This window comes from Phymastichus coffea, unplaced genomic scaffold, assembly GCF_024137745.1.
Source record: "Phymastichus coffea isolate CEN01 unplaced genomic scaffold, Cenicafe_Pcof_1.1 PCOF00005, whole genome shotgun sequence".
In the NCBI taxonomy this organism is placed as follows: Eukaryota; Metazoa; Arthropoda; class Insecta; order Hymenoptera; family Eulophidae; genus Phymastichus; species Phymastichus coffea.
In genome coordinates this window covers 8,592,873-8,607,597 of record NW_026706816.1, presented here as the reverse complement: position 1 = coordinate 8,607,597, position 14,725 = coordinate 8,592,873, and the positions used below count along the sequence as shown (strand labels likewise).

Below are 14,725 nucleotides of genomic sequence, written 5' to 3'. Positions count from 1 at the left end.
GGGTTAGGCACACGTGTAAGGGTTGTGTTCACTTTCGCCTGTTTTTTTTTTTAAAAGAGAAAGTGTAAGGATTGTATTAGCTTTCACCTGTTTTTATTAAAGAGAAAGCGCAAGGGTTGTGTTCGTTGTCGCCTGTTTCCTCAAAAGAGAAATTGCTTTAAAGCCACTGAAGAACAATTTAGGAAATTAATAACACTTGTAAAAAACGTCGAGGAAGGCATTAAAAATCAAAGAATGGACGAAATGGGTCGCGTGAGATGAGACATGCAGGTTCACGAGAAGTGTGAATCATAGTCACCGCAGACACTGCTTGACTTCGAACCTTCGGCCGAAATCCGAAGACGCGCCATAAAAAATTAACTGCTGATCTCAAGTCTGGGTATTATCACGCGGCGCGACAAGTAGGAACATGAATCCACGACTGAGTAATTGGTAAGTTACTTTAATTATGATAATTAGTTTAGCTTGTGGTTAGAGGATAAGTCTGTAATGAAGTAACGAACTCAGGATCGAGCGGCTTACGACAATTTATTGTAATCGTTTGCTTGATGGGAATGGACGTACGAGTGCGATCGTCGATGTTGAGTGTGAAAGGACAAACGAGAACGAATGTCGCAAGTATATACACCGGGGCGGCTTGTTGCGAACCTGCGATCGAGCCAGCGGTACTGCTCTCGGAGCTCAAACTCGACCCATGGACGTGCATAAGCGCGGGATGCGTTACGTGTCCGTGAAGCTAGAATTTTCAGATTCGCGGAGCTTGTTCCCCGAAAGCTGCAGACCCCATTTGGAGTTTTACTCTTAATTGTATGGGTCACCTCATCTTACTTGATGAATTTTACGGATAGGGCAATGTTGAGATTGCTCCTAGGACCGGCAGGCTGGCGAGTGAGAGCGAGCGAGAGAGTCGGAGGGCGAGAGAGCGGGAACGCGGTAAGCGTGCCAGCGTGCCAAAGCGCGCCTGCAAGGCCCAAAAGTAAACATGTGCACGCGGCGGGGCAGCGTTGACGGCGAGGCTGGCGAGAAAATTCGGCAACATGCGACGTGAAACTGAGATGCGAGTCACTTTACGTCCAGATTCTAACGAGGCGAGTTGTGCCTCTCTTTGGACTCGTGCGCGTTAACTCGATCCTAGTCGAGATCTTTAATTTGTAAAATAGCGGCTTTTTCCTCACACGGTCAGGTTTTTTACGCCGACTATTTAGTTCTAATTTAATTGTAACTTAGTTTATTAAAAATAAAATAAATATTAAACTCAGTGTACTCCTTTATTCAATCTCTCCGGTACAATTGCTCACCCCTAAAAAATCGGTGCCCCGGGTGAGGAACATCGTTTAAATTGTGCGAAGTCGAGATTACTGCTATAGTGGTTTGTTGTGCGGTTTCTGGTGTTCGTGAAGTTCATCTGTGTCTCTACGACGGTGATGAGAAAATGACGCGCGCCGGCCAACAAGCAGGGGCCACCTGCGAAGCAAGTCCAGCGAGAGGTTGTCGCAGCTGTGCCAGCAGCTGCACCTGCGGCACCTGCAACTCCTGTAGCAGCTTCGCCAAGGAAAGTCACCCGCACGAGGTCAGGGCGCGGTGGTGCGCAAAGGGCACCAAGGTCCACCCGCCGTCAACGGAAGTGAACAACCAAGCCACCTGTAGTGTCACCGACAGAATCGACTCCATCTGATGAACGGCAACGACTGCAGCTGAGTCCTTCGCTCGAGCCGGAGGTCAACGTCACTAGTACAGCGTCTTCAACAACAGCATCAACGAGTTACGTGGTCACCAGCGAGGCGAATCGTTAACTTCACGATCAAGGTAGCGCAAGCGTTAGCGATTTTTAAGGCGTAAATTTACTCGAAAGAACGGTATCATTGTTATCCGGTAGTTTAATCAGTACAGCCAACGTAATCCGCGAGAGCGCTGCAAATAATGTTCTCGCGAGCGATCAATTAGATTATGACAAGCGATTACCGGAGTTTTCCGGAAAGCCTCTGCAATGGATTCATTTTCATAGGACGTACGCCGAGTCCGCGAGTAATTTTAGCGATCGTCGTAACATCGGGCGCTTAGAAAGAGCGTTGAAAGGACGAGACTACGACCTCGTGAAGACACTTTTGGCAAGAACCGAGGATCCGAAAGATGTCATAACCGAGTTAGAAAAACACTTCGGGAATAGGTTTATGATAGCTCAGGATTTCGTTCGTGACCTGTATGCGCTGCCGTGTCTGAAATCTGGCAAAGGCAAATTGGTTTCGTTCGCGACTCAGCTGGAATGAGGTATTGACGGGCTGAAGTTGCTGAAACTGAACGAATATTTGCATAGCATGGATTTGCTATTAAGCGGGCTAGTAAGATCCCGGACGAATTGAAATCGACATACTATCGATATGTCGAAAATGCGAGCGACTTGCTGTCCGACGCATCGTCTCTGGAAAAGCTCGCGAAATTTATGAGCAGGGAGTCGGATTTGGCAGTGCGTGCTGGGATATTCGACATCCAGATCGCGTCATCAAGGGGCAGCGACGGTTCAACGAGGAGGTCGAGAGCTGCCGTGGTATGCGCTGCAGCGGAGGGACAAGGGTACGATGAAGAAAGACCACCTGCGGGGAACAGATGTCTGCATTGTCGCCGCGGGAACCATGAATTGAGAAACTGCCGCGAGTTTAAAAACGAAAGTACTAGGCGCAGGTGGTTTTTGGTCAAGCAGTGGCGACTCTGCTTCAAGTGTCTGGGCGACAAGCACTCACGAAGGGACTGCGACGCGAAGGAAACTTGCGAAACTTGCAGTAAACACCATCACACTCTCTTGCATTCTTTCGGTAGCCACGACCGCCGGAATAATTCTGACCGCGGAGGCCGACGTGATAATGCTGATCGAAGGGAAGATCGCGACAAGAGGGGTCGCGACAATGAGAGAGACCGTGGCGACAAGAGAGATCGCGACGAGAGAAGGCGTCGCGACGAATCACGCACCCGAGATCGCAAGTCAACTTCTCGAAGAATTTGACTAGCGGCTCGCACGGGCCTTTTACGCGCCGTACCGCTAAACATCGACGGGCCAAAAAGGATAGCGACGACGTGCGTATTGTTGGACTGTGGAGCAACGGCTACGCTAATCGACAGGGGATTCGCGGATCATGTCGGTTTGACGGGGGAGCCCTTTAGAGGACAAGCATACGCGGCTTGTATGGTATGAGTGTGGTTCGTTGCGAGAGAGTTAGTTTTTTAGTCAGCGGGCCGTTTGGCCAAGAAAAGATCGCTCATACGCTAATTGTACCAAAGCTAGATCTGCCTCTGCAAACATTGTCGATAGAGCTCGTACAGGACGTTAAAAAGGAACACGATATCCCGATATACCCGTACGACGTTAAGTTGAGCATCTTGATAGGACAGGACAATTGGCCGTTGATTATGTGTGACGAATCGCGGCGGATTGGGGATAGCGGGCTCGTTGTTTCACACACGCGATTGGGCTGGTCGGTACATGGATACATTGAAAACAGGTAGAATTCGAACAGAGATTCGCAAATACTCGCGAAATGTTATATCGCTACCGAGTAGGAGATGACGGAACAAGAAAAGCTCGCGGAATTAGAAAAATTAGTTCATGACTATATAGAAATGGAAAATTTCGGAGTAGTTAAAACCGAATCGAGAGACAAAAACAACACACGGGCTTTAGCTATTTTAGAGGCGACTTCGCGTAAATTTAGCGAGGGATGGCCGGACACCTTCCAGACATTTTATGGATCTTTTCTCGATTCCGTGATTTTTAAGTAATTCAAAGTTTGCGTATTTTGTTGCAAAAGCGTTCTTTTTATTTTTATATCTGTAATATTCTTGTAGTTTTAAATTGCTTGTTTTTTGTAATATTCATCGTCAAACGGTTTCTTGTATTTGTGAAATTAAATAAATCTAGAGTGTTATAAAAATTGAATCATGATTCGATTATTTTCACCCACCTCACCTGAACATAATTTATGTTACTTACCGTAGAGTAGGTTAGATTCAGCATGCCTGCCACGTTTCTAATGCTCCTAGTCGGATCCTCTTCTAAACACTCTAATACATTTTCTTCATTTTCCACGTTGCGTACAACACGTGGAGCACCGACTACTCCTTGTCCAGCACCTCGATGAGCAAGGGGAATGAGGTTGCCATTCTCTCAACCACGATGTACCACTCCTAAAATGATATTTGCATCCGGACGCCTTAAATCAGGCGATTTTCTGCGGTCCAACGTAGCCGCGTACAAACGCGCGGCTTCGTTAGCATTGCGCCCGGCCTCGCCGTAAAAAATAATCATCTCCGTATACTGGGCTCCCGTATACGGTGCACCACGACCGACAGGCCTTCCTCGGCCACCCGCACGACCTCCAGCTCGACCTCCACCTCTACTGCCACGACCCCCGCGATCACCCATAACACAGGCCGACAGAATTTGACAAAAATATTTTACCAAGAACCCGAGTATAGTTTTCCGAAGGTTTTTTGCGCGCTGAATCCGAATCCGAGGTCAGAATTACTCTGGTGGCTCCGGTTTTCGAGATATCCTAACTTTAAAGTGCAAAAAACGCGATTTTTGCCTATATTTGAGGTTATGTAGCAAAGAAAAGAAATTTTTTTTCAAAAAACTGTATACATCAAATTAAAGTATGAGTTTTCTTCTTTCAAATGCCGTTGAGTATGCTCGGATATCTTTTTTTTTCACGAAGTTACACAAATTTGAAAATTTCAAATTTTATGAATTTAAAAAGCACCACATCATTCAGCCCAAGCTATCTAACAAGTAACCATATTAAAGAGCCACTCACCAATTTAAACCAAACTTGGAAATATGACAAAACACTAAAAAATATTGTGAGCATCGTGCTTCTATTTACAAAATGCTCTCTTACGGGTAGAAACCACCCCTGCCAACCCCTAAACAGGCTCACCCACATAACCCTGGGTAGAGCAAGTTTAATTAACTGCTTTTTGATAAAAAAACTCATTTTCTAATCACAGGTATGCGTACTAATATGATCTAGATAGGCCTCATCCCCAAATACCTCCTCAACCCTTTAAAACCAGCCCTCCCAACCCCTAAGCAGGCACACCCACATGACACTGGGTAGAGCAAGTTAGCCAAGTGCTTTTTATTTCAAATTTGTGTAACTTCGTGAAAAAAAAAGATATCCGAGCATACTCTACGGCATTTGAAAGAAGAAAACTCATACTTTAATTTGATGTATACAGTTTTTTGAAAAAAAATTTCTTTTCTTTGCTACATAACCTACATAGGCAAAAATCGCGTTTTTTGCACTTTAAGGTTAGGATATCTCGAAAACCGGAGCCACCAGAGTAATTCTGACCTCGGATTCGGATTCAGCGCGCAAAAAACCTTCGGAAAACTATACTCGGGTTCTTGGTAAAATTTTTTGTCGGCCTGTGTAATTAATGCCGGAATGTAGTTTAGAAATTGCCACTTTTATTCGCACCGAACGCAACTTAAACAAAATTGGTTGCACACTATGATGAAACTTATTGTAAAGGATAGCGCCACCACATGTTTGTAAAAAAAAACTTTGACAATAAAAACGCATCAAATTTTTCAATAAACATGTTCTGATATTTAATTTTAAATACAAAAGTTTCCGTCAAATTCAAGATTTTAATTTATGAAGTTTATGTTTTTTTTTGTACTTTGAATTTTTAAAAATAAAAAATTGTTGAATAATTGATTCAAAATATTTTTTATAAACAACAGCGAATGATAAAGAAAAAAAATTTTATTCCGATAGAAATGGCAAAAAATTTTCAAAATCGACATCGAAGTCGCGTACTTTCGTACGCTTATCCGCGCGTATTTCCCCTCTCCTCGACAGCTAATGTAAGAGGCTTTTCGAAGTGTCGGCAAATGTTTCACGAATAGTAATGTCACCGTCAGTAATACCGAATGGTGAGCGAGATACAATTATTCTCACTCAATAAGCAATAATTGAAAATAAAAAGTCTCACTATTAAATTTTTACTTAAATGCTCTTTATTTGTATTTGTAGTAATAACTAAAAGAATCACTTTTGATTTGATTAGAAAAATTACTGATAATTTATATGATTGTTATAAAGTTATTAACAAAAATAAATGATAAAACTTTCCCTCTCTCCTCTCCGGTTAATGTCAGAGGCTTTTCCGAGCGCCGGCAAAATTTTACAGCCTCTCTCCTCTATGATCATTCGAATGAAATAGATTTCATTCGAATAACAGTGGCAAAACATTGCCAAAAACGCCATCGAAGGTGGATATTCACGAGGACGCGGCTGCGCGGCTTTCTTCCTCTCCTCTCCGGTTAATATCAGAGGCTTTTCCGAGCGTTGGGAAAATTTTACAGCCTCTCTCCTCTATGATCATTCGAATGAAATAGATTTCATTCGAATAAAAGTGGCAAAACATTGCCAAAATCGCGATTGAAGGTGGATACTCACGAGTGTGCGGTCGCACGGCTTTCTCCCTCTCTTCTCCGGTTAATGTCAGAGGCTTTTCCGAGCGTCAGAAAAAGATTCGTGAACACATCTTATCATGACCTTTTGAATGAAAAAGGTTTCATTCGAATTAAAGTGGCAAAATATTGCCAAGATCGACATCGAAGTCGCGTACTTTCGTACGCTTATTACGTAAAATTATTATAAAATTACGTAAAATTACTTTAAATGTATATGTTTGTTATGAAGTTATAAAAAAATAAATTATAAGACATTGTTAGACGGTTTATTCTAAGAAAATGACATCTTTACAAGGCGATTCTTTCTTCGATGCGCTGCTAAGAAACCAATGATATTTTGCAATGTTAGTTACCGCGTCGTCTCAATCACCGCTTCGGTTGCTACGGCCAAGTGGAGGGGAAAATAGCAACAGAGGAAAAATTTTGTAGTCGACCGAAACGGCGCTCTGATTGGTCGAAATTATTAATTTTTTAAATTAATTTTCTCGGAAAGTATTGATGATAAAAATTTTTTGAAAACGGCAATCGATTCAGAAAATTTTGTTCTACAGCCCATTTTCGGGAACTATAATCCTTCTGAATCATCCTGTATATTACAACGATAGTCGATTCGATTAATAGATCCGTTTGCGATTCGGTACACTCGCGATGCTTGAACGAACGACTAAGAGAGAGAGATAGAGCGCACGAGAGTTTAAAAGTTTTCAGTTAAGCCTCAGCTGTTACTTAGTGTAATACCGCCAATTAGTTTTCACTGTGTTATGCCGTTTTTATAAAACAGTTTATTGGAATTTTTGATACACGCGTGAGTGAGCGAGAAAGCAACCATAGTAGCAGCATCACAGCAGCAGTAAATAAAGCAGTAGCAATGCAGCAAATTTGAAAGCGAGCGAAGCAGCGCAGCTGATCTAAGGAGCACCTTCCATTTGTTTCAATAATTACGGTTGATCATCGTAATTGCACCGCTGGGTAGGTGCATCTCTCTTTTATTGTGCGACAAAATACTAGCGAGAGTATTTTGTCTATCGCGATCGTTATTTTTTGTATTCGCGCCGAGCGTTAGTTTTCGCGACAAAGTTTCGAATAATCTCCCTCTCTCTCCCCGTATTATTATTAATAATTGTAAATCCTATTCGCGTACGTTAGTCTTTCGGCCTATTAAAGACTGTAATTTTCTAGAATTAAACATTATTAATTTTATTCGCCGCATTATATCATTTCGTTTCCTAATAGTTTAACGAAACTATCTCGGATAAAATTTTAAACCGATTTCATCTAGGGGATTAGTCGGATTAAGCATTAGGTCACTCACACCTAAGATAGATCGAATGTCATAAGTCAGGTGACTTAAGGTGAGTTCAACTCGATTGGAAGGAAGACACTGAAACGAAAGTATGAAACGTAAAGGCGAATACACGTATAACCATACGTGTTTAAAGGAGCGGCGATTAGCTCTGCATCGTGAGAGTTTGTTCTTAACTAAATCCCTATTGTACAAGTTAATCCACCCCGTTATAATATATATATATATATATTTATAATGTAGTTCAGTACATACAATACAGCATCGTGAGTGAAAGAACAAGGGGAACCTCCAACAACGTTTTCCATTGAGATCTATTTGCGACGAGGACCAGGAGTGACGTTTCAGAAGGATCGCCCGATCTACATATTTTCTGATAACTCATATAAGTGCGTTTGTGTACAGTACAACTTTGTTAGATGAGTGAGTTCTGTTTTGTATACGACCATCGTTCATACTCGACTTCGCGTCGTTAGAGCAGCGATCATCGGTAGCAAACTACAAATTTCAGGGATAGATTATTGTTAATCTTCCCTACTTACATATGTTTGTGTGCGCTTGCACGCGCGTGCTTGCATGCGTGTGTATGTGTATCTGTATTAGTATATTCGGAGATATATGTGGATATTTAATAATATTATTTTAAATTAAAGAGGGTTGGGGAGGCTCTGCATAATAGCCAAAGCTTGCTAGAGCAATCTGGGACTGGTGATTTTGAAACACACGACATTCAGATCACGCGTGAGTCAATACCCTTACTGATCTGGTACCCCTCCAAACTAACATCTGTCTAGCTTACGAGGGGGTTCAATAAGTCTTTACAAAATAAAAGAGATGGCGCTCGTCACGCTTAAATTATGATGTTTTTGGCAAGCAATATTACTAACTAGATATCGTACAAAGTTTCAGCTCGATTCATTGAGTCGTTTTTTCGTGAGCATTGGTTGAACAAAAAGTTATTGGTTTATTTGAAAAATGGAAAAAACAGAGTTTCGAGCGGTGATGAAACATTTTCATTTGAAAGGCCTTACACCAAAAGAAATCACAGTTGAGTTGAACGCCGTTCATGGCAAGTCTGCCCCTGTGTTTAAGACTGTTTATAACTGGATAAATTAATTTAAACGCGGCCGTACAACAACAAAAGATGAATCTCGTTCAGGACGCCCCGTAGAAGTGAGTACGTCCGAAATGGTCAAGAAAATCCACGATATCGTGTTGAGTATTAGAAGATTGAAATTGCGAGAATTAGTTGAGACCACAGAGGTATCAAAGGATACAATCATTTCAACTTTGCATGAAAAGTTGGCGATAAAAAAAATTTCAGCAAGATGGGTGCCGCGTTTGCTCACGGTTGAAAACAAACGAATCCGCGTCTACTCTGAGGCTCTTTTGACACGCATACGTCGTAATCCGGAAGACTTTTGGCGTCGACTCGTAACTGTAGATGAAATATGGGTACACCACTACACTCCTGAAACCAAAGAACAGTCCAAACAATGGATTACCGCAGGAGAACCAGCCCCAAAGAAGGCAAAGACAGTAAAGTCAGCTGGCAAGATTATGGCCACGGTTTTTTGGGATGCGTATGGAATCATCTACATCGACTACTTGGATAAGGGCCAGACGATCACTGGACAATATTATGCGTCATTATTAGGTTAGCTGAAAGAAAAAATCAGAGAAAATTATCCTCACTTGAACAAAGAAAAATGCTTCTTTTTTCAAGACAATGTTCGAGTTCACACGTGTGCAGTTTCGATGGCAAAAATTAGCGATTTAAAGTTCGAATTAATTGACCATCCACTATATTCGCCTGATTTCGCTCCCAGTGACTTTCTTATTTCCTAACCTCAAAAAATGGCTTGCCGGACAATGATTCACGTCGAATGAAGAAGTCATCGCCGAAACAAATTCCTATTTTGAGGGTTTTCAGATGTCATATTTTTCTGATGGCTTAAAAAAACTGGAAGGCCGTTTAATAAAATGTATCCACCTTCAAGGAGATTATGTTGAAGAATAAAAAAAAATTACATACGCAAAACTTTTTTTCCTTCTCTCTGTAAAGACTTATTGACCATCCCCCCCCCCCGCGTAGCTATTCGTGTTTTCTTTTCTTTTTCACCAATAAAAAATATATAAATCTAAGAATGTTAAGAAAACTAAAATTTTTTCAAGATATTGAAAATCGTCAAATATCATTGGTTTATCTCAATTTTGATTTAAATGTCAAGTATTTTACAATTTACAGAAAGACATAGATTTAATGAAAGATATATTATTGGTTTAAAATGACGTTCAACGTTGAGATAGATAGGTTTTCAATTAATAAAACTTTGAATAATAAAAAATTAGCTTACCAACAGAAAAAATTAGATGCATAAGTCGTTTTTTTGTATCATCGAATGAATATGCAGTTATGTGAAACCAATGAAATAGCATAGATAGCATTCTTCCGAGTATTTCTTTAGGTACATCCTGATCGGGAGAGCATAAACCGATAAGCAGCCATATACCATATCGACCTAGAAGCTGACGTTCTTCTAAGCTAGTGGACTCATTATTGCTAAATTTATTTTCTGAATCGTATATTTGTCCTGTAGTAGCGTTGTCCTTCATATTTAAGGAGATGTAGGAATCAGTAGACTCTGCCTCTTTCAATAAGCTGTAATACATTAATTGTAATGGTCATGTAATACCTATAAATCATCTGTGTACGGCAACCCGTTACACTTGCAATTATCTCGAATTAAAGCAGTCTAACATAAGTTGCCAACTGACTAGTATATATACATAGGTTGTTGACAGCAATCAATCTACCTTCTTATAGAAAAGATAACATTACAACGAAATATATTTATAGATATATTAATTCGGAAAACTTCTTAATAATAATATTATTAGTTTTTAACCTTTAGACGCCGGATATTTCCCAGTTCAAAATAACCTTCTATTTTTATCAATGTTCATGTTTCCAAACATCGTATCACTAGTTTTATATACCCTAAGTCACAAATGGTTGATATTGCGACCACCTCTGGCCTGAACGTTACGGATAATTTAAACATTTTTTTTGCTCTTTTAGCTTCAAATTTGGTATACCTAAGGTTTTTTGATTGCTGAATATTAATTAAGCTGTAAAGTCAATCATAACCCTGTGCATTATCTGGGGAATCAATATTTTAAGGTTAAATGACTCAGAACAGCTTTCTCAATGCCATATATGTGTATTATATACCTATAGTTATCCTCATAACAGGTATATTTCTTTTGTTTTCAAAAACTGTGACACATGGTTTTTGATGTATTTTTACATGCTGAGTACGAACCTGTTATCAGAATTTGTTCCTAACCCTTCAGTCTTAGGAAAATGCTAAAAACGTTCAGAAAAATGAAGAATTTTATGAAGTCAGAATCTGCATATGTATCACATAGTTTTTGATGCGTTATTGCACGTTGAACACGAATTTTCTCTCAAAATTTCTGCATCGCCAATCTTAAAAAATATTTGGTTATCGACGAATTCCCGTGCCCTAGTTTTTGATCAAACATAAACAGCATAAGTAAGGAAAATCAAAATGAAAACGTTTGAAAAAAATATTATGTGAATAGTTTTACTTTTATTTTCGCTCTTAGTGTTATCCAGAATTGACAACGTGTCATGGTAAAAAACCGATTCCTTCGAGATGCTTGATTTTTGTGAGTCCTCTTACCTCTCATGACGGGGTGCTTGTTTTGCGTAGGACCCCTTATCTCTCACAACGAAGCGTTAGTATTACTTTGAAGGTAACACTTACCACATCAGGTAGGTCTTTTGGCAATATTGGTAGTGTATGATATTGTTCAAAGCATGGTACTACACACAAAAGTTTATTACAAGATATACATGCACAAGATGTTTAACGTATAATCTTACGCAAAGAGCACAAGTGGCATCTTTAACTTGTTGAATTGTTAAGAAAATGTTAACCTAATGAATACGCGGGAGAGTCACTATTGCAATCGAAAATTTAAGTAGGATCAAGGTTGAGTAAAGATCTGACGATTTCTAATCTAAAGGAAGTAAATGAAATAGGTTATTTTTTATTTTCAATTTGATATAAAGCATGAGCATTTGCTAAACTGAAATCAACGAGATGAAAAAATAGTTTACGGGACCATTTCATTTTTTTTTTCACTAACTTTTTTATAGATAATTATCTATTAACATTATATTTATCTCCCATATAATGGTTATAATCAATAATACTTGATGGTTTTGTAATATCTTCACTTGTTTGATTATTTTTTCTTTCCACTGTTCTAAAATTCTAGTGCATGCACGCTTATCAGGATGTGAATGCTACATTTATCTTTTTACTTGAGTGTCATCCAAGTATCGCTATGAGTACTTAAACTTCACCTCTCTGTAATTTGACTATCAGCTAATGCATTTTCTTACGATTTGCTTTTACTGTAGAACAAATACCTGTCTGGATCACGTAAAAAGTAAGAATTAAGCTGCGACGGGGGAGAGGGAGGGGAAAAATGAATGACACCAATTTTTCCGGTCTCGCACTGTCGCCAGCGGCGCAGGGAGCCGAGTAATGCGTGCAGCTTTATTTATTTCGTTGGGCACCAGCTACCGTGCTCTCGCGTTAGGAGAACAGGTAGCGCTGCAGCGTTAGCTGGTTCGGCAAGGTCCTGCTGGTCGCTGTGATGGTCGGGTGGTTTCCCCGCTGCCTCCCTCCTCGTCGCCGTCAGTCTTGGGCGCGTGCGTGGCTGGCTATCACCTGTGAAGGATGAAATGGGAGCGCGAAGTCCTAGGCTAAGAATTCGTTCGAGTCTGAAGCGGGGAGACACATCGAGCGAAAGGGGAAAGGGGGGCAACGGGTGGTTTACAAGGCCACCCACGGCTGCGGCTCGTTCGGCTAGCTAGGTCTAGTTCGGGGCATGGCGGCTCTTAATTCAGAAGCGGGTACATCGAGGGGGGCGTCACAGGAGCGCCCCGACTGACGGACTAGTGGTCTAGGGGATAGCTCCTTCCCTGGACTGGTAGCGTGGTTCCCGCGACGGCGGCTATCGGCTAGGTGACAATCAGGTTACTCGCGCACGCGCTTACCGATCTCAGACCGATCGCGAAAGCTACGGGGGATGAGGCGATCAAGTGGGTGCAGTCAATAACAAATCAGATTTAAAGGTAATTCAGATTTATTATGCCAAAACTTCCCAGGTCAACCCCAGTGATCCCTCGCGATGGTCAGCCTGGTCTAGGTTACTGGGGGACGCGAGTGGCGCACTACGACGCGAAATCAATCTAGGCAGACAATAGCTCGGAAGAATACTTCGGGTTCCGGATACGGTTAAGCAATGTCGATTTGTTTATTCGCGGCGAAAGTTCTAGTTTGTTCGAGGTAAATACGCGTAGGAATTCGGTCGGTCGCGCGAAGGTTAGTCACTGCTCGCGGTGTTGTTGGCACTTTGTAGCGATGATCGCGAGCGAAACAAGACGACAATGTATATCCGAACTCTGCCGGTCAAGCGAAGGTCTAGCACGACTCGCGTAATGTTTTCGATCGGCTCGGGAAAGGAATTCGTAGACGCACACACTTAGGAGACTCGTCTCTCGGATGTCGATGGTATAACAATGCACAAGACGATGCTCGGAAGGTCGGTGGCGAAAACAACGGCGACGGGCGCGCGAAGGTCATACGGCATACCCGCGCGCGGACATTCGGCAATCATGCGGCGATTTCGTCTTCCGGACATAGAACAAAGACGACGTCACAAGGAAAACTCGGGAAATCAACGGCAAATATACATGACCGTGGGGCGTAGAGCGCGCGAAGGTCATACGGCACTCCCATAACGCGGACGTTCGGCAATCACGCGACAGCTTCGTCTTGTGGACAATAACTACTACTACGGCTCGACAAAGGATGCTCGAGAGGTCGGCAATAAGTATCATCGGACGCGCGAAGGTCGTGCGACACTCCCGAAACGCGGCGATCGGCAATGCGCGGCAATTTCGTGTTCGTCGGTCATGCAAAAATCAGTAGCGGGAAAGTGTACTTACTCCTGCCAATTGTACGGGTGATTACGGTCGCGGCTACGGCCGCCAAGGCCGCTGTAGCGGCCGCTACTATTGATGTCTCCGTTGCCGTTGTTGCTACTGTCGCGGGTTCCGTTGATGCTGCTTTATTATTCTACTCCTCTCTGCTTCTGTTCCTATTTTCTGTTTCTATCACTACTTTTCTGCTTCTATCGCTACTTCTCTGCTTCTATCACTATTCTCTACTTCTATCACTATTCTCTGCGTCTTTCACTATTCTCTGCTTCTTTCACTATTCTCTGCTTCTTTCACTATTCGCTGCTTCTCTCACTATTCTACTCACTTCTTCTCGCTATTCTACTCACTTCTTCTCGCTCTCGGTACTCGCGTCCGGGCGTCCCGCTCGACTGGTTGACTCCAGGGCTGGACGGGTACTGGCGCGCCGTTTTTCGGCGACGCGCCGCTTCTCCTATCTTACTTCCCCTTAGTTATTGTTGATTGGTCGGCTTGTTGCTAAGCCGGGTCTCAGCGCCGTCTATACCGATACTTTTGCCCGCGCAATTTGTTTATTGGTCAGCTCTTCGCGCCTAATTTGCCTACTGGTCGCGGAGATAGCGTCGGTTTTGTCTCATTAGCCTAACCACCCCTAAGCCGATAACGATTGGCCGGTCAACTAGCGTCGCTTGTCTATCCTCTTCTATCCACTGCTCGTTGGTCTTACCGATTCCCCTCACTCGCGTCCGATCAGTCTAGTATCGGCGGTCTCGCTCGCTCTCACGCGTTCGGTTGCCCCTACCTCTAGTCTAGCTAGGTCTGCCTTAGTTACGGGGCTTGCGATCAGCTGATCGCGGCTGGAAACATTAAGGGCTTCCAGCTTCCCGGGGGAGTGTCGGATCGGGTCGTGAGTGCGCGAGGGGTT

The 14,725-nt window shown here is 42.4% G+C and overlaps 1 protein-coding gene across 1 annotated transcript in view; it reads right to left on the bottom strand.

Annotated features, from left to right (window-relative positions):
• The window catches only part of LOC131667616 (protein unc-79 homolog), a gene marked incomplete at its 3' end in the record, with an annotated part of 3,688,809 nt that overhangs the window by 3,012,554 nt on the left and 661,530 nt on the right, over nt 1–14,725 (bottom strand). Inside the window, exon 9 of the mRNA XM_058941149.1 lies at nt 10,136–10,440. Within this exon, the coding sequence (XP_058797132.1) occupies nt 10,136–10,440 (305 nt within the window). The remainder of the gene's footprint in view (nt 1–10,135; nt 10,441–14,725) is intronic.